The 27,640-nt window shown below is 41.9% G+C and overlaps 1 protein-coding gene across 5 annotated transcripts; it reads right to left on the bottom strand.

Moving 5' to 3' along the window:
• On the bottom strand, positions 1 to 27,630 carry NUDT5 (nudix hydrolase 5). 5 transcript variants are annotated; one of them, XM_088802377.1, is made up of 11 exons: positions 27,292 to 27,451; positions 15,918 to 16,028; positions 11,741 to 11,808; positions 9,192 to 9,287; positions 8,002 to 8,051; positions 6,914 to 7,021; positions 5,363 to 5,458; positions 4,639 to 4,740; positions 3,228 to 3,236; positions 3,040 to 3,093; positions 1 to 241 (listed from the first exon to the last, which is right to left on the bottom strand). In XM_088802377.1, exons 2-11 carry the CDS (start codon positions 15,978 to 15,980, stop codon positions 132 to 134), a joined length of 756 nt encoding a protein of 251 aa, XP_088658503.1. In that variant the 5' UTR covers positions 15,981 to 16,028; positions 27,292 to 27,451; the 3' UTR covers positions 1 to 131. The 5 variants fall into 5 exon arrangements, with proteins under 5 accessions (XP_088658503.1, XP_088658498.1, XP_088658499.1 ...); XM_088802372.1 differs by lacking the exon at positions 1 to 241 and adding an exon at positions 16,836 to 17,001 and having other exon boundaries at positions 3,041 to 3,236; positions 27,292 to 27,441; XM_088802373.1 differs by lacking the exon at positions 1 to 241 and adding an exon at positions 16,836 to 17,001 and having other exon boundaries at positions 3,041 to 3,236; positions 27,288 to 27,441.
• Positions 27,631 to 27,640: the final 10 nt, after the last annotated feature.

A 27,640-nucleotide genomic window follows, 5' to 3' on the forward strand; every position in this document is an offset into this window, starting at 1 on the left:
TGCATTTTTTGTTGCCTTTATTTTATGAAAAAGCTCATTTCAAATCTACATTAAACGAAGCTGAATACAAAGTCTTAGTGGAGGAGGACTGGGGGCCTCATTTACAAAATCATGGCCGTTGTCCTCTGGCCTTAAAATTTCAGGAAGGGCACTTCGAAGGGCTTCGTATTTGCATGTTTCAGTGCCAGAGCGTAGGCATAGACCCTGGCGTCCACTATCAGATTTTCTTCAGCTACCAGAGCTAGAGGAAGCAAAGGAGACATGTCAGACAGCGATGCCACTAAAGGGTAGTAGCTCTTATTCAATCAGTGTTTACTGTGCACCTCCTATGTGCCAGTTCTGTGCTACATGCTGGTGATACTGTGGTGAACAAGGTATTTTCTGCCTTCAAAGCTCTTACTCTAGTGGAAGAATAAAGGATTACATATGTTTCCAGCATGAGACAAGAAAAAAGGAAGAAGAAAGACGAGCACATATAACAGATGATGATTTTCTGTTAAAACAGGAAAGCTTTGTAGATCCAATTGGTACATTTGTAGCTCACTATCGGGTTTTGCTACTCTGACACTGTGCTTGGTTATTCAGTACCTGACAGAGACTCACGTGTCTTTCTCACCACTAGGGAATACAGGCTTTCCACACTCAACTACTGTGTGCATGATAGGTCTTGAATTCTACAAAGGATGACATCTCAGAACCTTATTACAAAGGGCTTTAACGACAACTTCCGTTTCGCTCAGATGGAAGTTATCAGACTTCAAATCTGTCTCTTATTTTTCAAGCTACTCATTTAGAACAGGCTCAGAGACACTTTGATCCTTGAAGGCAGGGTTATGTCCTACTCACCTGAACAACGGGCTTGGTAAGTGCTGAAAGCTATTTCTTGTAGCAAACTGAACTCCAAATACCTTTTGCAACTTCTCAAATGTTACTTGTTGAGGAAATGACTTGATTACTATATTTTGAGTCTAGGAAAACTGGCTTTTACCCCTCCTCCCCCCATATAGCCTTCTCTATATGCCTCCCCCTCTTCTAAGGCCAGAAGGGAAGTTTAATTAGGTGGAAAGGAGAGGGAAAGTTTTTTTTTTTTTAAAGAATACTTTCCTAATATAAAAAATGATAAAAGATATAGCATATGACATTTAAGCGCTATGTGCCAACATTCTCCCATTTTCTTTTACTTACGCCTCCTCAGAGATAGGGGCTGTCTGTTGTTCCTGTTACATGAGAAAAGCTTAGAGGCCGTGGAACTTGTTCAGCTGGACCTAATACACGGTTGCTGAGCTCAAATCCGGGCAGGCACATCAGACTTTAACTTAACGGTGTCTGTTACTGAGAGCCACGCTTCTCTGAGTAAATGCCTAATAAATGACTGAGTCTTTTCAGTATGAGTATTTCTAACTCTGACTTTGAATCTGGAGGTGGTTTTTACCTCAGATCCAGTTTTTTAAAAAGTACAGTAGGAATGGCAACTTTCTGGGAACCTGAAATCACTGATTGAAAGATCCACTTTACTTTTCACACAAACAACACAGACATTAAAAAATAGAACTGCAAACAGTAACAAGTGTTGGAGAGGCTGTGGAGAAAAAAACCCCTCATACACTGTTGGTGGGAATGCAGACTGGTGCAGCCGCTATGGAAGGCAGTGTGGAGGTTCCTCAAAAAATTACGAATAGAATTACCATATGACCCCGCAATCCCTCTCCTGGGTATCTACCCAAAAATCTGAAAACATTTATCCATAAAGACACGTGTGCTCCAATGTTCATTGCAGCTTTATTTACGGTGGCCAAGACATGGAAACAACCAAAATGTCCTTCGATAGATGAATGGATAAAGAAGTTGTGGTATATATACACAATGGAATACTATTCGGCAGTAAGAAAAGATGATATAGGAACATTTGTGACAACATGGATGGATCTTGGGATTATAATACTAAGCGAAATAAGTCAGACTGAAAAAGCAGAGAACCATATGATTTCATTGATATGTGGCATATAAACCAAAACCAACAAAAGAACAAGACAAACAAATGAGAAACAAAAACTCATGGACACAGACAATAATTTAGTGGTTACCGGGGGGTAAAGGGGGTGGGGGTTGGGAGATGAGGGTAAAGGGGATCAAATATATGGTGATGGAAGGAGAACTGACTCTGGGTGGTGAACACACAATGGGATTTATAGAGGATGTATTACAGAATTGTACACCTGAAATCTATGTAATTTTACTAACAATTGTCACCCCAATAAACTTTAATTTAAAAAAAATAAGAAAAGAAAACAGAACTGGAAGCCACCGGTACTTATGGGAGAGAGAGACTGCTCTCAAAGCTCCAGGTCCAACAATGCTTCAAGTTAATTTTTGAAGTAAAAATTAAATGAGTGAATGTGGACCTACCGAGCGGCATGAGGAGTTCCGTGACGGGCCTGGTCCTGTCTTCAGTACACTCCATCCTAGTGGTTCTCTCAGGGACATCTGTCCACATAACCTACTACAGAATCCCTGGCCAGGGATGACACACTAACCACATGTTACTAAGGGCCACACTGCTGGTTAGTGTAGTTCATTGTGTCAGTACATTGCTCTTGGCGTAGAGTAGATACCTCAGTATTTATATTTATAGAAGGAATACTGTTCAATTCTCCTCTAATGTACACTTTGCACAAAGAACCATCTAACACCCCAGCATAGCTAAGAGAGAGCTCCTTACGCCTCTGTATTACCATGGGTTAAAGATTTAAAGTATAAAATAGTTCTGGCTAATCAGAGGGCATATAAGCTGGACTTGTATAGGGAAAGAGCCTCTGCTGAAAGCTTTCACTTGATACAATGTCTTACTCATATTTTCAGACTCTATGCCACCTGAAAAGGACAATTATTTATTATTGGTCAAATGCAGTTTTACAGTAGTTGCTATGTATTTGACTTGAATGAGAAAGAATAGAAAGACACAGAATTCTATTTAGTACCCCTTTGCTGGGAATGGGTGGGGAAAAGAGAGAGTTAGATAATAATCTTAAGAATACTTACCTTCAAGTCTCTTCAGCAAGTCATTCTTTGGTAAGGAAATTACTTCCATAAACTCTAAATAGACAAAATGCAAGTGAAAACAAAGCTGAAAAATAGGAGAGCCTACCAGAAGAACACAAAAGGCCCATAGCCCTTACCACTCCACCAAACCATAGCGGTGGACAGACAATGGAAGCTGAGTAACATACCTCCATCTCCTGCAAAGAAACAGAAGGAGGACATTTTAGCAGGGCCTGCAATGCCAAGACACGCGTCTTTTGTGCAGGACCTTTCAGAAAGACTCTAAGAACTTAACAGAAACCTGGGTCTCTACTAATTTAATTTGTATACACAGTAAAAAATTCCATAGTACAAAGTTATCATCGTTCTCCAAATCAAATGTTTGATAGCAAAATTTAAAGCATATTCTGTCATACGTATCTATGTATTTTTAAATTGTATGAAAATATACAAGACACAAAATTTACCATTTTAACCATTTTTCAAGGTATTATTCATTGGCATTAAATACATTCACGTTGTGTGACCATCAGCACGATCCAGGACGTTTCCGTCATCCCAGTAGGAATGTGGAGCCCGCTAACGCTCCCTTCCCCATCCCTGGCACCTCCGTTCTACTTTCTGCCTCTGGGAATTTACTGACCTGAGGTGTCTCATGCTAGTAGAATCACACAGTGTTTGCCCATCTGGCTTATTTCACTTAGCACGATGTTTTTAAGGTTTATTCAAGTTACAGCGTGTATCAGACATTTCGTTCTTTTATGGCTGAATATTCCTTGTATGAATACTGCATTTTGTCTTCCCTTCCCCCTGTGGGGAATGAGTCACGCCGTATGAACGTGCGTGGGCACGTATCTGAGCCCCTGCTTTCAGTAACTAGGAGTACACGGGGTATGTACCTAGGAGTGAATTACCTGATCATATGATGATTCTGTGTAATTCTGAGGAACTGCCCTTTATATGTCTGTTTGCTAGTTTGAAAATTGAGCATTTAAAACCAGCTGCAATGGGGTACAAAACATTTAGGAACAACTAAGGAAGATGAGAACTGGAAGACTCACTCGCACACATGGTTTTCTGTGGTGCATATAGCAACACCTTTAAGGGGTGGGTGAGGACATGGAACGGACATGCATTAAAGCTTCTGAATCCCAACTTGCTAAAATATATTATAGAGCAAAGAATTTCCAAAAAGCTTCTCTAAGTAGGGAACTCAATAAGAATAGTTAATGAGCTGCTGTCCTGTAACAGTTACTTAGCCATTCTTTACATATATGAAGACAGATATCAGAATGACTTTGAAGATTTTCATTGTTTACTATTTAGTATGTAGGCCTGTAGCTCATATTACTAAGAATAAACTCCATACAGAAAATATGGAAATATGTAATTTAATATTTTATATAAAGAAAGCATAAAAATCAATGAAGTGGTAAAAGAAAAATGCTAAAATACACAAGATTATGAAAATAGACAAGAATACTGAGGAAGCATCTGCAAAAGACTGTTACTCTTTTAACCAGTCAAAAAGCAAACTAGTTACTAGCAAAGGTAACAATATTCAATGCCGTTCAGCCCTTAAACAGCCAGTGCACTCACCAGGCTTTGGCTTAGGTCGCACATTTTCAGCCTCATCTCCATTAATAGTTACTGTCACGATGTGTGTGGTACAGTTTGACAAACCCGGATCCATACATACAGCTACGGAGAGAAGCAACAGGTCATCTTTACAGACACCAGTCAGAGGTCATTTGTGTCATGACTTAAATGCCTTCGGAAGAAGACAGCTCCTAATTCCTGTGTAACAGAATGGATGCAGGAGCACCAGTCTACCCGCCACTTAGTATAGGCCGGAGGACTGCAGAGCATATATGTAGCCAGCATCCCTATCTTCCCCAAAGTTCCTGAGCAAACTTCGGTAAGCCTGAGGGGAGATGGTACTGACATGATGTAAAATTCTTTCACATGAAGAAAAAAAAAGTCTTAGGCGCATGACGTATGATGGGTGAGCCGGAGGTGAGTATGCAATAAAGTTCAGGTCGTGGGGAACTCTGGAAGGCAACATGATTTCATAATTCTCCAACTTCAGGTCTTTCTTGCTCAAACTTGCTGTCAAGGGGAGGGGAGGGTAAGGTCACATTTAGATGGTGACCAAATCTAATTATGATTTTTCTTCAGGGAATTAGCCAAAATAAAAGACATCTGAATTCTGACTATAAAGAACACCCCAAGAAGCAATGCTTTTACAACAGAAGAATCCACTGCTTGGCTAATTTTCCTAGGTTTGCCCCCACATGCACCACCCCTGGAAAGCAATACAAACCTGGGGACCATTCAGCAATGTCACCTTTATAGCCGGTTTCTTCCTCCAGCTCCCGCAGAGCAGCTGCCTCTGGGCTTTCGTTATCATCTATGAGACCTGGGAATTCAAGTTCAAGTGAGGCGGGAGAGGGAAACCCACGTTTCTTTGAATCTCTCCTTCTTCTAACATAGCTGCTGCTGAGCTACGTGAGAAGAATCAGAGGATTGTGAGAAGTGGTCTTACTGGTAAAACTGAGGTTTCGCACTTTTATAGAAAAAAAAAGGTAAAAGCATAAAACCTTAGGCAGATTAAGTAGGTTCTGATAGCTTTTGTCTGTTCATCGTCCTTAGACCTAGATTGGTTTTCACGAGCATCTTAGCACTAATGATTTCTACAGCCCGGACAACATATTTCCTGGGAGGACAAGTGGCTTGGTGGTGGCTGAGTGGCCCAGGCTTTGGACCTAGCTGTGTGACGACAGCACCGGAAGCCTATTACTTCCCGTTTCCTCCTAAGATGGGGTCAGTGTTACCTATCTTGCCTTCCTCCCTCACAGAACAATACTGAGGCCCGGTAGTGAGATGCCAGGATGAAGATCACCTCGGAGGGAGAACAGAAAAGACAGCTGAAGGCTGGTGGGCTTTAGGGAACCACCATGATACTGTGATGAGGAAGAGAGTCCAAGTGGGAGAGGGACAGTAGCAACTCGGAGTCTTTCCTGAAAGGAATAAAAAATTACCAAGAAAAGGTGAAATACCGGCTATTCAGTTACGTTTTTAAAAAAAGATTTTATTGGGGAATTGGAACAGGATTTTTTTGGGGGAACAGTGTGTATTTCTGGGACTTTATTGGGAGAACAGTGTGTTTTTCCCAGGACCCATCAGCTCCAAGTCCAGTTGCCATTTTCAATCTAGTTGTGGGGGGCGCAGCCCACCATCCCATGCGGGAGTCGCACCGGCAACCTTGTTGTTGAGAGCATGTGCTCTACCCAACCATCCGTCCGCCCCTTCAGTTACTTTTAAAGTTAAATAGCGAGTAAATAAGAAAGGAAATAAAGTTAATTATATATTAATATGGGATGGACTTTAAAAATACAAAACTTAAACCACTAATGATAAATGAGATCTAATCTCTCCTGATGGTAACAACCCAATTAAGTCCTATAACAACACACTGCATAAATTCTAGAGAGCTTAACTTACTGTACAGCTGAAAAAAAAAATTCTCTATTCCATTGATAGTTTTTGGAGTTAAGAGTCTGGCCTAGTTATTACTGCAAATTTCTTGTCAGAGGCAGATTGCTAGTGATAGAAGATGAAATAAGTTGACAGATGAGGGAAAAAGCAATTTCTCAGAGAGGTTAGAAAGAATGTCACAAAGAGGAGGGCAGGTGGCGTGAAAAGGTGAGCTGTGACACGCCTTGGATCGCCTCCATGGGTGACGGTCCCTGAGGTGGCTGGAGGCGCCTCACTGCTGAAAGGGTTCTGTTGAACTTGGAACCCCATGGACAGAGAAAATGGCGTTGAATGACAGGTCCCAAGAAACAGCCCAGTTCCGAGCTGGGTGACTCACCTGCGGGGAACTCCAGGCAGTAGCCCCCCAGGGGTGGCCGGAACTGTTTCACCAGAACAATACATTCATAATGCAGAGTTCTTTGCAGTACCGGGATAATTGTCACACCTGTCGCCAGGAAATAAGATGCAGGAGAGTCCTAATGAAAGCTCAGTCACACCAGCAATCTGCTTACAACAATCTCACGAAAACCCTGTATTTTAAGAAGTGTGGCATTCGAAGTCTACCTTATGTTTGCCATTCCCAATAGGAAGGTGAAAGCCACGATATTGTTAGTTAACGCGGAAGTCATTCTCACTTAAAAACGTAATTAAAGAAAAAATAGTCACACTTCCATGTTTATAAATAAGTGATATGTTACTTGGCCCTAAAACAAAACCCCGCTCAGTTCTAGGGAAAAGCAAACTGCCCAGGAAGGGCATTTGCATCACCCTCTCAACTTTCCCAGCAGGGAAAAGCAGCAGCTGTGGCAGCTACTCTGTTTGCTTGCAGTAAAAATCAGAACAGAATGGGGAAAAAAAAAAAAGGGAAAGACAAGAAAAGACCCGTCACCCAACTTCTCCTAGACCAGAGGTGAATTTCAGAATTGTTTCTGGGACCTTTGCAGTCAAAGCATTTACAGCTGGAACGGAAAGTGAACTGAATGAACAGTTGTTTCCTAATTCCATTTCCTCATCAACATATAAAGCAAGTGGTCAAGAGCATTTTTCAGCGCAAATAAGTTTTCCAAACTAGGGCCCACCTAGATCCTTTGAACAGAACACAAAGGATTTCTAAAGTCATAGCATAGCAAGACACAGTATGTGGCTTCAAATTATTGATTTGTGTCTGGCTATAAATATGTCTTCCCCTCAAAAACACTGTCCGGAGTTTAGATAACACGCTCCAGAAGTTATTTATAAAGAAAGCTGATTTAGTTACAGAGCATTGCAGAAAAGAATACTAGATTTAAAGATAAAAGATCATAATTGGAGGTAAGTGCTCTGATGTCTTGGTTACAGTAGAAGGAAAAACCCTGCACCTAGCCTTACAGCCGAGTAACGTGGGCTAACTTCCCTTATGAGGTTATAATAGGTTTGCACCCATACCATCAGCCGACTGTCCTTTCCTGGTTGTACGTTTCACCGTTTCCCAAGTTCTGTTCAGTCAGAAGAAAAAACAAAATCATTAGTGCTGAAGAGGAGAATGTTCTTAGGTTTTGAGTGTACAGCCAGAACTCTACAAATGCAAAGCATGCAAAGGTACTAATGACAATTAATGGTCAACACAACCCACTGTGCTGTCCTACAGCTTCTGAAAATTACCAGAGAAAAGCTGCTACCCGACATCTAGCCCTCTGGGTGCTGTCACTTGAGCTGCCTTTCAAATCAGTAACTGGAGAAATTCTTCAGTTTGGACCATAAATCTACAGGGAACAGCACAGCTGGTGATCACAGCTTTCCAGGCTGTTCAGCAGTGGACATACAATACGCCCCTGCGAAAATTCCAGAGGGGATTCTGCATAATGAGAGCTGGTGAGATAGTTATACAATTCAGATGTTAAGGTCTGTGACCTAAAATACACAATTTTAAGAAAGCAGGACCTTTCCATTTATTTGTTGAGGAATTCTGAAATTTAGGAGAGTGCTCTTCTTTGCGTGTGTGACATCTTATTAAAGGAGAAAATGTCCCTGGAGGAAAGAGTGAGATGAGTGACAGCCGGTCCCTGATCCCTTTTATGGCATCATGCTGATTAGCTATTTGTTCCGGGGGAGCGCTGCCCGGAAAGTCCAGTTCTTGTGTTTCCAGGGGGAGGGCATGAGGGACAACTCCCCCTTCACCTTCTCATTCCTCAACCTGGAGAAAGCAGTGCTAAGAGGTGGGAGTGAAGAAGCAAATAATTTTGCATCCAAGAGGAGACATCTGAGTGGCTCTGGGGATTGGGATAAGAAATGCGTCAACGTGTGTCTCCCAACAGTAACGGTGAGTATAAGGTGTACTACTTGGGGGAACCCTCCTATGCTTTTTATCTGCTTATCCTTAACGGGTTTGGATCTTGCCACATTTCTATTAAAACCCAAAATTTCAGATAATGTAATCTAGTTTTAAAATAACTTTCTGTAAACTAGATACTTCAGTATTGTACCCAAATTTTACAGGGCAAATATGTCAAAATGAACCTGTGAAAACCAAACAGACTTTGACAACTCACAGCTGCCGACATTCCTGTTAGTAGCAAGAAGCCAACCAACAAGCACTTCTGATAAGTCAGTAATACAAACTGCAAGAGACAAAACACCTTTGATATAGCTCTCTCTGCTGCCTCTTAAGGTTAGTCCTAAAGACTGAAGAAGACAGTGCTGGGCAAAGCACTGAAGGTCCCATCCCAAATACACTAGGAATAAGGGAGACAGAAAGAGTAGCATCAATATAGTGGTTATGATGAGGTAAATAAGCAGTAACGAGCCAGCAATTATGAGCAACAAAATACAAATGCATTTATAAGAAATACTAGAACAAGAATGCTCCGTGAGAGCTCCAGTCTCCTCAGCGGGACTCAGAGAGAGACGTACACTGGACTGAGTCAGAAAATCTTAGTGTCCACTTGCCTACTAGCTGACCCCATAGCCACAACCTTGAGACTTTTCTCTTTTGTAAAACTAGGGAGTTAAGAGTATGTTATCTCACAAGCCTCTTGTAGCTTTAGAATTCTGATTCTAGTTAGGTTACTCTATTATTTAGTCTTTGTTATAGGAAGGTCTGTTTTGCTTTCTTCCCTCTAGTCAACCAACACAGGAGGTAGGAAGGGCCAGAAGACGATGACTTCACTTCTGTCCTGAATGTCAGTAAAGGGCTGTACTGCCAGCCTATTTTTACACTTGTAAGATTAATTCCGTACCCTCTTTCAGGAATACGACGGTGGAACAAAGGATTCTCTAGCTGCTATTGTATCCTTATGTACATGCTTTTATATGAAATAATAGATGAAACATTTTATAAATTTATAAATCACAGCCTACAGTAAAGTAGAGCTTCACCCTTCCAAGCTTGACATTCTGTGTGACATGTTAATGCTGCATGTAAGACCCCTTTGGAGCTGCGAGGAAGACCTATGTGAGGAGCTGGAGGTGAACATACGGAGGCCAAACCAGCAGGGCAGTTGGGTGGACTCTAGAACCTGCTCCCAAAGTACTGGAGCAGACGCTCTGCAGGGAACACCTAGTGGGTGTTTTGCAAATAATCCCCTAATGACTCCGCTGCACACCCCTAACACGCAGGAAGGAAGGGAAGGAGTCGGGCGACGGGACAAGTGCTGCGAACCAACACGTCCTCCTTAGACTAGCTAGTGTTAAGGGTTTATTTTGTGTTATAAACGTAAACATTATAAGGAAGAGAACCAAATGATATCACTACAGGTTGGGTTCTAATCTGTTTGTATTTTCACAAAAAGAAGTACATTTGAACATGTTGTGCTCCCTAAGGCGTGGGCCTTGCTGCATTTCCGAATCCCTACTTAGTTCATATTTAGTTCTATACATCAATCTCACTATAAATAATAGCTATACTCTTCCACTGTGGTGATGGATCATTGTGTGCTTAGCTTTCTCACTTGGGGGTTTTAATTTAATGGTGTTATAATATCTTAATGTTTCCCATAGTTCTCCAACATTGGGCCTTACTAATATTTTTGCTGGTTTAGTAGATATAAAAGTTTAAATTACTGGCAAGTCCATGTACTTTAGCTTTGATGATAGAAGTAGTTCCTCACAAGGAAACTCTATTCTTATTTGATCACTTAGCAAATGGGATTTTTATATTAATTTATATCATATAATTAAGATACTACATTTAGTTGCATTTTCATATTTTCTCATTCCATTCTATTTTTTATATTTCACTAAGTAAATGCTTAATCTATTTTAACACATTTTTTCCTGATATTTAATATAAAAAATTACTGAACAGAAAATCTGTAAAATAAAAGAAAAAAGGTTAATCACACAGCTGTCATTAACATTTTTCTACAGTTTTCCTTCTAGCCTTTTCTTACACATTATTTGGCAGAGTTTTAAAAGCATACATACAATTTTGAATTTTGTTATCAAACATTAACTTTTCTCATATTGCTAGGTTGTCTTCATAATCTGCTTTGTAGGTGGTTGCATAGATTTTACCAAATGCATACACTATAACAATTATTTCTCTATTTTTTTTAATGTTCAGGTTGCTTTCAATTTATTTTCGTCTTTTTAAGTTTTGATGAACCTTTTTCAGGCCTAAATCTGATTCCAAATAGTTTTCTTAGCAGAGTCTCAGGCCCCACGGTGACCTGTTCCCAAACTCTCCCCTCACACAACATCTTTATGGCATATGATACATATTGTGAAATGCTTTACAAAATGTTTTCTTTTCCAATTTACGTTTCCACATGCAAGATATAAGCATATAACTTTTACCTCAAACCCAGAAATGTTTCCTCTTTAATTCTTCTAATTTATAGATTAGAATTGGTTTACCTAGAAGGAAGCAACCTGTACTGTTAATCATTTTGCTGCTTTATCAGCTTAAATTAGGCTTGTCCCCAAAGCTTTAGGTTCACACTAATCTACTTGGGCAGAATGGTGTTAAAATAGATTTCTGACTAATTACTGTAACAAATTTACAATGTAATTTTTTCAGAGCTTATAAGTGATTCAAACATTCTAACAATTTGAAAACAGCTAAATTAGACTTTTTAAATTTAAGATAGCGTTTACAATGAGGAAAATATCAAAATTATACCAAACAGTAATAGAGACCCTGAGAACCCAAATACTGAGCATTTTACAAAAGAAAAAAATAGGTTACCTTGTTTTACCAGTAGGATCCATGTAAGTTGTTTTTTCAAGCTTGACCCATTTTCCTTCTGCAGTTAACTAAAAGGAGATTAGATGGATGATAAACTGGGAAACTTTCAAACTGAGTTGTTTTTTATTTAGATCCCCCCCCCCACACACACACACATTTTCTCTATGTGGCCCTCCCAATTATCATGCTTATTTTCCCATAATTCACGTCCAAGTTTTCAGTTGAGCGTATTAAAACGTGTTTTCCTGAAGGGTGGTTCTGCTTCTGTTTGTGGAGTTTTGGAGGTAGTACTGAGAGGTGAAAAGAAATGAGAGCAGAAACCTGTTGGGGGTGGGGTGGGGAGGAAGACTAGGGGTATGTACTAGGGAGTACAAGGAGTGAGGGGGTCCTCTGGGAGGCGCCTCACGGTCTGGCCGCATAGGTGTGTGTTTAGTATGTAAACTCATCAGTGGCATTTTACTGTCAGCGACTACACAAGAAAGCGGCCTATGGGGAAACCACGTCCAGTGACTAGACTTCCCATAATGTCACCTGGGTTTCCCACCCAATCTGAGAGGCACCCCAGCATCGTTCTGCCTAGACAGTGAGGAGTTTCGGTCACCAGGACTAACTTGCCCATGACACCCTGCTGCACTAACAGGAAGGTGTCACTGTGGCTATGAAGCAGTAGATGCTTCTGACTAAGGGACCTTGTACTTCTTACCGGCAGCAACCTGATGCTTACCAGCAGACCTATTCACAGGTAACATGGAAAGACTTTTAAATCAAAAAGAATTGCAGGAAAGTGTCAAGATCAGAGTTCCAAGATGAAGGATTTAAAATGTATCCATTGCAGTGGTTCCTAGGAAGAGCCTCTAAAAGCTAAACTGAGTAACATACAAGACATACATTAATTCTGGAATGTAGACTACATCTAAGAATTTAGGTTTTTATTGTTCTCATACATAGTGAGACCATAAACAGCTAATTAAGATGTGATACCTAAGTATGAAGTGTCTAAGCCCTAAAACTCACATATGATTTATTCTTCTACTCAGGGAAGCTTCTAATAAAATTTGAGAATTTTGATATCAACAGCTAAAATCCACTTTAAAAACAGTCTCGATTTCACCAATACAAGTAATTGAGAGGGAAACACTACGGCTCCCACACAAGAGCAAAATGTCCCTGAGTTCTAAAAAGGGAGCAGGAACAATGTTTAAAAACCGTTTCTTAAGAAGTAGAGATGGGACAACCAAGATGGCACAGTACACGCTGCGTTTACCTTCTCTCACGACCACATCAAAATTACAACTAATTTACAAAACAACCATTATTGAGAATCACCTAAAATCCAGCTGAACTGAAGCCTTTCAACTAAAGATGCACAGAAGAAGCCACCTCCAGACTGGTAGGAAGGTCAGAGACGCAGAACGGGCTGGTCCCACACCCACGTGTGACCATTAACAATCCGGGAGGGCTATTTCCGCTGTGAGGGTCCCCTCAATCCCCTAAAGGAGTAAGAGATCCCAGCCCCACCCCAGCCCAGGGTTCCAGTGCTGGGGAGAGAAGTCCCCATAATTTCTGGTTGTGAAAACCAGTGGAGATTGTGCCTGAGTGAGACAGTGCGGCTACACTCACAGGCGTCCCTCTTAAAGGGACCACACACAGACTTTTCCACCAATGGAATCACCTGCTCTGAGCTCCAGCGCTGGGGCAGCAGCTGGAAAGGTGGCAGGGACAAATGGTGGGGAAATGAGTTGTCTGGCTTGGGACGGGGGCTGGAGAGGCAGCTTTCTTCTGGACGGGGGAGCTGGGGGAGACCACTGCTTCTTTGTTGAGCCCTCCCTCTTCCCGGTTAGGAACACAGGAAGCTGCCATTCTGAGTCTCTGCTGTTTGTTCATCCCGCCCTGGTGATTTGAGACCTGGCCCCGCCCAACTTTCAGGCACACCCAGGCTGCTTCCAGGTGCCTGCCTCGGCTCCAGCTGCAGACTTTCATAGGGTCTCTCAAAGGTTCCTGGAACCCACACAAGCAGCATCTGGCTTGAGTGTGTCCGGTATGTATGGCTGAGGAGCCCTAAGCCGGCACTAGTGGCAGCTGACCTTGGTTCGAGGTTTGGCCTCTCAAGGCACTTCTAAGCACAGCATGGGCCACAGCCATCTGCGAATTCCTTTCTGGCTCCCACTAGGTGGCTCTGGGTGGGGCACCGGCTGTGGCTGAAGTAGATCTACAGCGGATCCCTTCCAAGGTTGTCCTGGGCTGGAACCCCCAGTGTCCTGTTTTAAAACGAGCTACAACATCACCCAGCTGCCTCCAAGTATGATGCACCCAGCAGGTGGATTGGCCAGGCACCAGGGCCCTGCTGAGGCAGATCGTGCTCCATAGGATCAGCCCCTGCACAACAGCTCTTCCCCTGTAGTCAAGCCCAGTCCTCACAACCAGTGAGCCCAGGGTCAGTCCCTCCCACTGATGTGCAATTATCAACCAAGTCTCAACTACAAGAGGAGGGCACACACAGCCCACTAAGGGACACATCTGGGGCACGTGGCTCAGGTGACCAGGAAGACTGTGCCACTGACCCCACAGCACACCTACTACATAAGGCCACTCTACTAAGACCAGGAGACATAGCAGCCTTACCTAACACATAGAAACAAACACAGGGAGCCAGATAAATTGGGGGACACAAAGAAACAGATCCCACATAAAAGAACAGAACAAAGCTCCAGAAAAAGAACTAAGCAAAACGAAGATATGCAATCTATCAGGACGCAGAGTGCCAAACACTGGTTATAAGAATGCTCAGTGATCTCATAAAAATGGAGCTGGAAACCATGAAAAAAACCACTCAGAAATAAAGGATACAATAATGGAAACAAAGGCTATATTACAGGGAATCAACAGTAGATTAGATGAAGCAGAGGATCCGACCAGCGATGTAGAAGGTAGCAGAAAACACCCAACCAGAACAGCAAAAAGGAAAAAGAATCCAAAAAATTGAGGAGAGTTTAGGGAGCCTCTGGGACAATATCAAGTGTACCAACATTCACATTATAGGGGTACCAGAAGAAGAGACAGAGCAAGGAACTGAAAACCTATTTGAAGAAATAATGACAGAAAACTCCCCTAACCTGGTGAAGGAAATGGACATACAAGCCCAGGAAGCACAGAGTCCCAAACAAGATGAACCCCAAGAGGCCAACACCAAGACACATCATGATTAAAATGCCAAAGTTTAAACACAAAGAGAGACTCTTAAAAGCAGCAAGAGAAAAGCAGTTAGTTACCTACAAGGGAGCCCCGTATGACTGGCAGCTGATTTCTCAACAGAAACTTTGCAGGCAAGAAGGGACTGGCAGGAAATATTCAAAGTGATGAAGAGCAATGACTTACAACCAAGATTATTCCACTCAGCAAGGCTGTCATTTATAATTGAAGGACAGATAAGGAGCTTCCCAGACAAGAAGAAGCTGAAGGAGTTCATCACCACCAAACCAGTATTACAAGGACTCTTAGAGGGACTTCTTTAAGATAGGAGGAGGTTAAGAATGGGTGAAAGGGGAGGGATTAAGAAGTGCAGATTGGTTGTTACACAGTACTCATGGGGGTGTAGGTTATAGCATAAGGAATATAGTGAGTAATATTGTACTAACTAGGTGTGGTGCCAGGTAGGTGCTAGATCCATCAGGGCGATAGATGGAAATGGGGTTGGGGGCAGGGTGACAAAGCTGAAGGCACTAAGAGATACAAACTGGTAGTTAATACAGTGTGGGGAATAGAATCAACAATGCTGTAAAGGTCATGTAAGGTGCCAGATGGGCACTGGACTTCTCAGGGGGATCACTTCATAAACTGTGTCCAAAGCTGAAGTAGAATAATACTGAATGTCAACTATAGCTAAATATATAGGTACATATAGTCACGGGATGTGGAGTACAACATAGGGAAGATAGTCGATGGTATTGTTAACACCTATAGAAGATGTCAGAGGTGTAAGGTAGTAGCTTGGCGGGGGGGGGGGGGGTTATCCCTTTATCAGGGGTTTAAATGTCTTAACTAGTATGTTGCTTTGTACACCTGAAACTAATTGAAAAAAAAAGAATTAAAAACAGTCATTTGAAAACACAGTCTATACATTTCTTTGAAACTTAGTTTTATGTGGGGAGGGAGAAGGGAAGTGAAAAACAATTTATACCTCCTCTGAAATAATAAACTGTTTGGTATTTTGAGAAGAATCCGTTGGTTCTTGGTTATCCATTTTCAAACTAGTTAAGTCTTTATACAGTCCTCAGGGAAGAAGGTCACGCTGTAAGAGAATGAGATTTATTTAGGCTACGTTTATTTTTCTGAATGAAACAGTTGTTCATAGGCCACTAATTACAACACTTAAATGGTAAAAAACTAATCTGTCATCAAAGCTGCTTTTCTCATGTGAGGATCTGGGAGAAGTGCGCCAGGGAGAAGAGTACACAAAAGGCCCTAGAAACATCCAGGGAAGAACGGAAAGCCATCCCAGTCAGGTCCAGCCCAGGGCAGCACATTCCTACTACGCACGCGCACACATTAGGACTCCGGATACAATCTTAGATTTTCTGATTCTGAATTTAAAAAACTTTCCAAGGGGAAACAGTACAAAGATTGTACACCACTCCCCTGACCCGCACCCCCCCCCCCCCCCAACTACTGTCCCTCGTCAACCCTTTACAACTCTGAGTGTGTGGGCTGGCTGTTTCTATCTCCCATCTATCTTTCTATTTAACTTGCAAATTGATATACCATTTTAATAATTTGAAAGTGTACAGTTCAGTGGCAAGTAAATACATTCACATTATTGTGGCTCATTCATGTCAAAGGTAACGTATCAAAGCCACAGCTGTGCACAATGTTATCAGCACAACAGGATCTGGCGTGGAAGAGTGGCCCTGGCCCCGGCCCACTTGTCCTTCGTTACTACTCTTTCTTCTGTTTTGGCTAAATCCCCTTACTCTGTACCCAGAACATCTGAACATCTTTTTTCTATCTGAAAGTTGATTGCTAATCTGGCTGCATATAGAATTAAAGGCTGAAAATATTTTTCTATCACAAATCGGGGGACGATGCTCGGTTGTCTTGCCTCCTGTGTTGCTGTTGAGAGATCTGAAGCCATCCTGGTTCTTGACCCTTGTTCTCTGCGCCTTGTTTTCTTTCTCTGGACTCTTATAGTTATTCACATCTTCATGTTGATTGTACTGTAGTGGGTCGTCAAGTGGGTCCTTTCCTTCTGGCAACTTCAGACTGTGCTGCTTCGTGGGGAAATTATTTCACTGATAATTCGCTCCCCTCCATTTTCTCTGCTCTCTCTTTCAGGGACTGATATTTAGCTGTTGGATTTCCTAGACTGGTCCTCTGCCTTATCTTTTTCTTTCCTATTTTCCTTTTCCTTGTTATTTCACCTACATCTCTCAGTGGCTATTCCAACCTTTTAAGTTCCTTATTCACTCTTCTTAAGTTCCACCGTTGCCTAACCCACCCTAACTCCCAACTTTTTAGCTCCTGGGAAAATATAGCACCAAACATCATCACCTCTCTTACCCACAACTGTCTTAGAGGCTTTGCTCTGTCCTTCTGGGACCTACAGTGACAAGTAAACTACACATCACATCTCCAAATTTCACCTGAAACATCAAGTTTCCCCCATCCTAAAACACAACCAACAAAACAAACAACCATCTCATAACCCTGTTCTCTCCTCCAACGTTGCTGGACTTCTTGAAACAGACGATACTACTGTGCATCTTTCCTCAGCCCATTGCATTCTACTCTAACTACATCTACCCATCATCCCCAAGCTAGAAATATAAGTATCTCCAACCTCTCATTCTTTACCAACCATAACCTTGACATTACAAGTCCTAAAAAGCTACCTCAAACATTTCTTGAAAGAGTCCTATCCCTACCATCCCTGTTCCCATTTGGGATGAAATGATTTCCAAAACTATTGCCTAGACACTAGATCTTTCTTTACATTGTCCAACATTCAACACTACTCAGGTATGCTGCTATAAAAATTCCCTAAAGTCACTGCTGAAGAAATGAAGGAATAAAGTGAATCTGGCTGGCTAAGTCTAGATAGTCATTCTGTTCCTAAGAATTAAGTTAGTGTGGGGCCTGCTTATACTTGTTCTGAAGAGTAATAGCTCATCTACTTGTCTGTGTTGGACTAAGTTAGTTACATTCAATTTCAAAATTATCTTGGCACAAAGTTAAAAGAATTACACCAACTGATTTCAAAACTTACTGTGAAAGCCGCAGTAATCAGATGATGTGGCACTGGCCTAAGGCTAGACATGTACGTTGATGGAACAGAATTCAGAGTCCAGAATTAGACCCATACATTATGGCCAATTGATTTTTAATAAGAGTACCAAGACAATTCAGTGGGGGAAAGAATAGTCTTTTCAACAAATTGTTCTGGGACTAGATACACACATAATAATGAAAACGAACCTCTACCTATACCATATATAAAAACTCAAAATGGATCCAAGATCTAAATATAAGAGCTAAACCTATAAAACTCTCAAAAGAAAACATACGCGTAAATCTTCATGATCTTGGATTAGGCAGTGGTTTCTTAGATGTTGACAGCTAAAGCACAAGCAACCAAAGAAAAGGTAAATTAAGACTTCATCAAAATTAAAATATTTTGTTCTTCAAAATATACCATCAAGATAGTCAAAAGGTAATCCACAGAACTGAAAAAAGTTTGCAAATCTGATAGACTTGTATCTGAAATATGTAAAAAATTTGTAACACAATAATAAAAGACAAATAACCTAAATGAAAATAGCCAGAGGATCTGAATAGACGTTTCTCCAAAGGTCTACAAGTGGCTAATAAGCACACGAAAAAATGCTCAACGAAAGGCAAACCAAAAGCACAGTGAGACACCACTTCACCCCCACTAAGATGGGTATAATAATAAAAGACGTTAGTGTTTGTGAGGATGCTGAGAAGCTGGGACCCTCATACGCGGCCGGTGGGAATGTAAAAGGGTGCAGCCACTTTGAAAACAGTCTGGCAGCTCCTCCAAAGGTTAACCAGAGACTTCCCACAGGTCCCCGTAATTTCACTCCTAGGTGTATAACCAAGAGAAATGAAACATACGCTCACACGAAAACTTGTACAGAAATGTTAATGGAAGTATGATTCCTAATGATCCCAAAATGGAAATAATCTAAATGTCTATCAATTAATGAATGGATAAAAAAAATGTGGTATTCCATGCAATGCAATATTATTCAGCCATAAGCAGAAATCAAGTTTTGATTCATGCCACAACATAAATGAAACTCAAAAGAAAGAAGTGGGACACACAAAAGGCCAAACATTACAAAGTTGCATTTACATGAAATGTCCAGAGTAGGCAAATCCAGACACAGAAAGCAGACTAGTGGTTGCCAAGGGGCTGTGGGGAGGACTGCTTATGGGCATGTGTGGGGTTTCTTTTTGATGAAAATGTTCTGGAATTAAGTAGTGGTGATTGTGGCACAATCTTATGAAAATACTCAATACCACTGAATTTTACAGTTTAAGGTGAGTTATGGTATGTGAATTACATCTCAACAACCACCACATTTGCAGTCTTAAAATCCCCAACAGGCAAATGTTCAGGATAGTGGGTAGCTAAAGGTCACTTTGGTTTGAAAAGATTGACAAAGCCAGGAGACTAGGCAAGGAGTTCTGTCCTGGCCGCGGTGGGCTAGGGATGCCCAGCGCTGCTGAGCCACGCGACCACTCTGCTGTCCTCTGGGGGTACGAGGTAGTACGGTTAGGTCCACGAACTCATCCTAGAGAAAGTGCTACATACCTCATTGCTGAGTATCACTATGGTCACCTTCGAAGGACTCCCCTTGGGAAGCTAAGCACCAACACCAGTACCTAGCCCACCCTTCAAAGCAGTTTTGGAACTCTTTTTCTGGGATGGCCATCAGAGCTGTCCTTGTATTACCCTGGGTGTCCTGAATGTCATCAAAATGTCTTCCTTTCCATATTTCCTTTATCTTCAGGTAAAGAAAGAAGTCATTGGGGGCCAGATCAGGTGAGTGGGGAGGGTGTTCCAATAGATTTTTTCCACAGTTTGGGTACTGGCTAAAAACTCCCTCACAGAGAGTGCTGTGTAGGGTTTCCAGGCAGGAATTCCCACCCATTCTCAGGAATTTTTTTCGCTTTCCAGTTCCTGAATCCCGAGAAAAGTTGGAGGAAAATCAGCTCCTTGACCCCAGGTGGTTGGTAGTATCGGCTGTCACTTTGTGGAAACGATTCATCGTGGAGAACAAAAAACAGTTTATATCTCAGGATTCAGGAACAGGAAAGGGAAAAAAATTCCTGAGAATGGGTGGGAATTCCTGCCTAGAAACCCTAGTGCCGTGTGAGCTGGTGCATTGTCGTGATGCAGGAGCCATGAATTGTTGGCGAAAAGTTCAGGTCGTCTAACTTTTTCATGCAGCCTTTCCAGCACTTCCAAATAGTAAACTTGGTTAACTGTTTGTCCAGTTGGTACAAAGTCATAAGGAATAATCCCTCTGACATTAAGAAAGGTTAGCAACATAGTTACAACAACTTCACGAACTTAATTGTCACATCACATATATTCTGCCTGATGCTCAACATGTATTTCTGTCGTAAAGTTAAATGTATTTATGTTTTATTCAAATGTTACCAACATTGTTGCTTGCAGATTATGGGAAAACCTAGGAAGTCAATTTCCAATAAGGACTTTGGCAAAGAAGCAAAATTTGAGGCCTTAGGTAAGAAAAGACTGTATGCTAAAGAAAGAAGAACCACTTAATGAGGAAGAGAGAAAGAGATGTCTGTACAGCTTCACACTCATTTAAACCATGAAGTATGCACGAAGCATATTAATAGTTGTAGAAACCAAATACCAATCAAGTGTCTTAGGTAATCAGGCTAAAGCAGCGGGTGGCAGAGCCACCGTACAGGACAGAACAGGACAGTACATCCTAGGTATTAGAAAGACAGCAGTTGGCGCAAGAAAAGCCCTGCCTTCCCGGAGCTGACTTTCTGGTGGGGAGAAAGGGAGAAAAAGTAAGGAACGACAGACGATTTATGCCAAGTTACTAAATTTTATGGAGCAGGATTAAGAAGGAAAAGAAGAGTGAAGATGATGGGGGTGGGGGCTTGCTAATCTACAGTGATCAGAAAAGGCCCCCTTTTATTTAGTGATATTTGAACAGAGGCTTGAAAGTAATAAAGAAGCTACGTGGATATTTTGATATGTGGAGACAGACATTTAGCATTGACGACGAGTACATGCATATACCGTAAGAAAGCAGGCAGTGATTCCTTTGAAAGTATCCCAGATAATAATTTACTAAGTCAACTATTAACTGGCATTGGTTTCCATTAGACAAATAGTTTACATTACCATCATCAAAGCAGAATGCTGAGCCAGATGAAAACTATCCAGAGGTTGGCTATTTGTCTCTACCTGTGTGTTCTATACCCACATAAAATAACTTTTATCTAAGACTTCTATCTTCTCGATGTCCATTCCTTTCTATTAACATCAGAGAAGGAAAATTTCCCCCCTTTTAATTCTAACTTATGAGAAAATAACATCGGCAACCAAGCAACCCCATCTATGTCACAGCATACTGTGTCCAGAATGATACAGGATGCTTAGATGAAGTGGATTTTCACCTCTCCTTTTAAAAAGTAACACTCTGACCCTAAGTATCTCTCTGTACACACCCAAACTGCTGAAAAGAAAAGACCTGCAGTCCTCAGAGCTGTCAAGACCCACCAAGAAACACCGAAGGCAGAGCTAGGCAGTCACTAATATTCTCTATGACAAGGGTTCTTGGTCTGGATTCCCAGAGAGCCTCCAAAGGCTCAGTCACACGTGTTAGGGCACTCAAGTCCTTGCGCCACCCCCGTGGGGGCATCTTCAGGGGCTAAGAGCAAACTCGTTTCTTCAGATTTACAGAAACTTTAAAGTGTTTAAGTTATCTGCTAGACACCTGCCCCTCCCCGCCCCCCTAGGTTTCTATCTTTATATCGTCCCTCAGCTTTTCAAAGGGATTGTTGATGACCAAAAAGATAAAAAAGTATTGTTCTTCATCTGCTCTTCATTTAACCAAGTTAAACTCAAATTACAAAACAGTCTTTAATCAAAAGATGGACCCTGGGTAGGCAAATGTGAAGGTATAAACAGTTTCATACGGATTAGAATGTTAGAGAGCCAAAAGGCATGAACGACAAAAGGGAAAGTGGCAGACAGGGCTGGGCCTCTCTAGGGTTTCTTGTAATGCAGTCAGCCCCAAGGGGCAACACTGGAGCAATCTCTTGACAGTGCGAATAAAGAAAATGTGATTCAAGAGTATGTTCTGTACTGTGTAGTCCCCAAATGCTCAGGACTATAAAAGCACCTCCCAAATACTCCTGAAACGTTAGAATATCATTTTCAGCACCATTTCAGAAACAAGCGAAATGGTGCAGTTTGGGGGCCAGTCACTACAAGTAACCACTGAAGAAGGAGCAAACAAGGTTTCCACTCCATGCCGCACAGCCGTCTCCGTTACTGCGCCAGAGCTTTCCTAAACTGACTCAGTGCTGTTTTGAGATTTATGAAGTTTAATTTGAATGTTTTCCACTTCATTAGCCGGAATTTAAGGTTATCTAAGGTTATCTACATTTGGCTGCTAAGGTAGTAATGCTTTGTTTTGTTTTTTAAAAACACAACCCAGGTACATAGTGCTCTACTGTTTCAATCTCGTAAGCCATTTTAACTGTTTGGATTGAACACTGACAGTCTATGGTGTGTCAGATGTATGATTTTTCCAGGGCACAGAAGACCCTAGTGAGGGAATATGTGAGGGATTTAGAATTCCTGTACAGTGGGAGGCAGGAGTCTCTAACTAGCTTTGTAAGCACAAACAATTGAAATGTTTCAGCATATACTAAGTGCAAACCAACAACTATCTTTCCCCTTGGGGACCTTACACTTTAGCAATTAACCAGAGGGGGAAATGCCTGCTGTAGAGATAATGTAATAGCAGGGTGCTTTAAAGGAGGGGCAAATCACATCCACGTGGGAGGCAGGGCAAATTGTGAAGATTTTTAAATGACAGTTTGATATTAACATCAGATTTACAGACCAAGAAGGCGAGGAAAGCATTCCAAATAGAAGGAATCAAGGAACAAAAGCATAGACATTATCTGGGGGAAGGGTTGAGGAATTACAGGGCAGTTTGCAAGCCCTGTGGTTCTCAAGCTTTTCCTCCCCTGGCTCTCCAAAAACCCCTTACAATGGATATTAACATTTGCAAACACATCTCCAAGGGCTCCGTTCCACTGGATGCCTGCCTCCTTCCCCCAAATTTGCAGGCAAATGAAGCACCCAACAACCTATTAAACAACAAAAAAAATAACTTCCATAGCCCAGTCTTTTTAAAAGAAAGGGTTTATTAGGCCATTGCTAGCAGAAAAAGACTGGTCTTGGGGTATGGAATCTAATCCACCTGCAGCATGGCTAGTTAGGAAAGACAACAGGTTGGTCGTCCCCCAAAGTCCCACAAGTGTTTTCCACAAATGGGCGGGGGGGTGGGGAGGCAGAGAATGATGTAAGCTGTGTAGAAAGGCTTTTCATTAGCTGTAGACAAAGGGGATGGGAGAAGGTGAAAAGGGGCTAGTTCTGGGACAGGCAGCAGAGTCTGCAAGGAAGTGTCCTGTGGCTCCTGTGGATTAGCTGTGGGCAGCAGATCAGGAAATTCACATGTAAATAAGCGGAAGCTCTGGGGGGTTCTATGGCACCTGGCTGTTCTCTCTTTTGGATAATCCCAGCAATAGGCACCTGGAAATCAATCCTAAATTTCAACAGATGTACAGGAATGGGAGCACTCTGTCAGAGCTGGTCCACAGCTATTAACAGCCTGTTGTCTCTTTTACTCTCCATGCGCTGTAATTTTAATTTACAACATCTCAGAATCTTTTTCTCGTCAAACCCTACCTGGCATGCCACAAACTCTTGTTGCTCTGTAAGCTCTTTGGAGTTAGCACTTACAATTCTCCACTGAAGGGAGGAAGATAAGTGATTACTTTTTCACAAACTTGGATATCTCAATATTAGTAATAACAGCTGGATTAGCGGGAAGTGGGAGTTAAGATTCAAATTAAACTGAGAATCTCAAAAGCACTCATTATTCAAATTACGATACTTGAATCGCTGGTTTCCTGAGGTTGCAAAGTGAAGCAAAAATCACAAGAAATTTTATGTTGGCTAGTTGCTCCCAGATCAAAGTAGAATACTGTAAACACCATCTATTCTCAACCAAATAAAAGATGTCGGAGCTCAAACTATAAGCAAGGCTTGTGATTGACAAATGAAGATCAGGCAGTTGGATGAGTTTAATAATTGGATAGAGAAATCAACAAAGCACTCCAAAAGAAATAAAGTGGGAGAGGATCTGTTTGCAAAAATAACTTTATGAGTGTATTGTTAAAGTCAAACATCAAATGCTTAGGCATATTTAAGATTCCATTCTACAATTCTTCCAGAATTTCACAGAAAAGCCACTTGACTTATAATGAACAAAGAATCAAATGAGTATAGTTCTATTTAATAATCTTGATTATAATCATAAGATTTAAATTTTGTTTTTTTTAAAGATGGTATTTTTATCGGTCCTTTTGTACCATTTATGGTAAAATTGTTATCCACATCACAAGGGTTCACTTGAAGTGAGCTTTTCTTTGCTGACAACAATTATCCTCAGATAATGCAGACTTCCTGTACTTGATTTGTTCATGGGAAGACACTGAAAGTTTTTCTACTTTTCTGGCAGGTGTGGGGGTTGGGTAGGCAGGAAGGGAACTAACATTTTATGGAAATGATGCTACTTGGTGATTTATAATCACATTTAGTTCTGGTTGAGCAAGAGTGAACTGCTGTAATTACCCTTAAATTTAATGGGTTACAGCAACATAGTAATGAGACCAATAAAGAACCTCTTGTGAAACCGAGTCCTTATGACTTTGATTAAATCTAGTTTTAAATTCTAGCTCTAGAAATCATCTCTATCCCTCAGACACCTAGCCTTTCCCGATAATCACCAATTCCTACCCCCCCCCCCCCCCCCAAGCAGCAGGACAGTAGCCCAAACCTGACTCAGGGTCACAGGTTGGGACTGCTGGCCGGCTAAATGTAAAATCTTGGCCTAAGTTATGTTTCAGCACCTCCAACGGAAGGTGGAATGAACCCCTGGCTACTTTCCCATGAGACCAGACAGAGGGACACTGGACCCTCACCTCACCTCCGACCAATCAGTTCCCAGCATGACCCGGAACCGCTAACCCACGAGGTCTTGTGATTTTGCCCTATAGAATATTCCTTGGGGGAGTCAGTTTATTTAGAATATAAGCTCTCCTCTGAATTGGCCAATTCAGTATTCAACTATTTTTTTCTATACTGCAAACTCCTGCTCGTGCATTTCTTTGGGCCAGTGCACACTGGCAGATGGACTCAAGGAAAAACAGTGGGGTTCTGGCAACACTTGTAACAGCCCAGGCAAGAGATATGGTAGGTTTGGCCTAGGGTGCTAGCAGAGGCAAGAAAATATTTAATTCCTTGCAGGTGAGACTTACTACTTTTCCTAAAACAGCATTTAGGGAAGGGGTTTCCATAGCTAATTCCAAGGAGATGATCTTTTAGGACATTGGGACATGAGGAGAAAGGGGTGGTGCACTGTTGTTCATCTCGAGTTTGAGATGTTGGCAAGATTTCCAAATGGAGAAAACCAGTAGGTAGTTGGAAATACTAACCTACAAGGATTAGTCACGTTAATTGATTCAGAGAAGGAAATGTTTTTCATTATTTCATTTGTAATTGCACAATAACCCTCCCCCCACTCATTTGGCTACCAATAGTTTTTTGGCATGCACGAGAAAAAGCAAGTATTTCCATTGTTGTAAAGGTTTTATTGAAGAAACTTGAGGAATATAAACACTTCATGGCTAAGTGAAGAAAAGACAAACATGGTGGCTAAAAAAATAGTAAAAGTGAACTTAGCTGTATCCATTCACAATACTGGAGCATGTTTGTATGGAGATTTGATGCTGGTTAAATGTGTAACAAGTTATGTAAAATCCACTGAGTTAATGCTAACAAGTCACTGAACAACCTATGCTCCACACACACTCAAGTTTCCTGGGTCGTTAATGTGTTAGTCCTCCCATAATGACTGTATTTCCAGTTTCTACTTTCTCCTACATCTACTGATTCCTATCTTCAAGAGAAAACACCTTACCCAAATTCACCCCATCAGTGCTAACATTTCCTTCGCTGTAACTTCTTTATTTCTAGGTCGATCGAGTGACCGCTCCATTTGGCATTAGGTCACCCTTAAACCTGGCAGTCTGGCACCATTTCTCCTAACATATAGAGAATATTACTTCTTCCTCTCCCTCACCAGAAAGGATTGCATAATCGTGGATCTCAGAGGTACTTATGAACCCCACCTCACCCCCAACACACACTGCAACATTATGTTCTCTTTACCTCTGCTTTGAAAATATATCTTTAAAAGCAATGCTCTCAACTAAACCACTTAGCCAGTTAACATTTTGGAGAAAAACAAAATATGAAACAATGCGTATTCCGTATTGGGGGTGGTGGTGAGAATTTCTAACTCCAAATAGGCAGAGGATCTAGTAATTACTCGAATGAATATCTTTCTAAAGAGGCCTGTAAAGGTTCTTACCTTTACAATTTAAAACTGCTTAGATGGACCAGTAAGTGTGCAATTTTAAGGAGACTCTAAAATGTGCCTGGGACAAACCCAAGGCATGAAACTGCAACGGCTACATTTAAAAGGTGTTTCTCAGCAGCTAGTCGTTTTTCTTTTAAAGAAAAAAGCAAACGTGAACTTCCTCAATATTCTATTTTCTAGTCGCCATCAAATACATCATTTGGGAAGGAGTATAGAAAATAGGTGATAGTGTAATGGGGAGCAAAGAGGAGGAGGAATAATGAATATTAAAAGTTCAACTAGGAATCTTTCCGTTTTGATTCCAGCATGGCATGGATACTGATAAAATCTGGCTTTTCCAGGCTGCTCCTTTTGCGGGGCTAGAATAAATTAACTTGCTGCTCAAAGGAGAGACCTCTCCCCTTCCCTCAATTCTCCTAAATTTACCTCTCCTCTTGTACCTCCAAAGTCGAACTCATACCGATGAGACTCCTTCCCTCTCATAACCCTCCCCCAAGAAAGAGGGACCATCCCCCCCTCTTCGCAGATGCCTCAACCACTGCACTCAAATTAAGCTTTAACTGGTGCTTCCTGCTTTCTCTACTCCGAGTAGCCCAGGCTCTTCTACCCCCGTCCCTGGTTCTCCTCTGAACTAGCTCTCCTTTCCGCGCCATCGCAGCGGTCGCCCCCTCGCTGCCCGGGACGCGAGCCCAGTCCGCACACCCGGAGACACGCGCGTGTGGCTGCCCGCACGCTCCACATGTGCTCCCTCCCTCTTCCCCAGAGACCTTGTACGTGATTGGCCCGCGCCCAATTACCTACTCCAAGGTGTGGGGTGAAGGGAAGGGTACTCCTTTGGGAAGGGGTACGAAAGAAGAAAGCACGAATCCGAAGTAGCAGTCTCCAGAGAAGCCGGGGGTACTGCTAGAGAGCCGCGCCTAGCGGTTATAAGTAGACGTGCACTTGCTCCCTCCCGGCACCCGTAGAACCCCCGCCTGCGGGTGACCTGGCCTGAGATGATTACCTTCCGGGGCAGTGCGCGCCTAGGCGAGAAGGCGGAGCCATGCACTTCTTACGGTCCCCTTCTTAACACTTCCGTGATTCCTTTTCCGGGACCAGAACTCTGTGTTTATGTCTGTTCGTGCGTGTATGAGTGTGCACTAAAAGTACG

The sequence above is a fragment of the Rhinolophus sinicus genome, chromosome 1 (genome assembly GCF_057876585.1).
Source record: "Rhinolophus sinicus isolate RSI-liver-muscle chromosome 1, RSI-T2T, whole genome shotgun sequence".
NCBI lineage: Eukaryota > Metazoa > Chordata > Mammalia > Chiroptera > Rhinolophidae > Rhinolophus > Rhinolophus sinicus.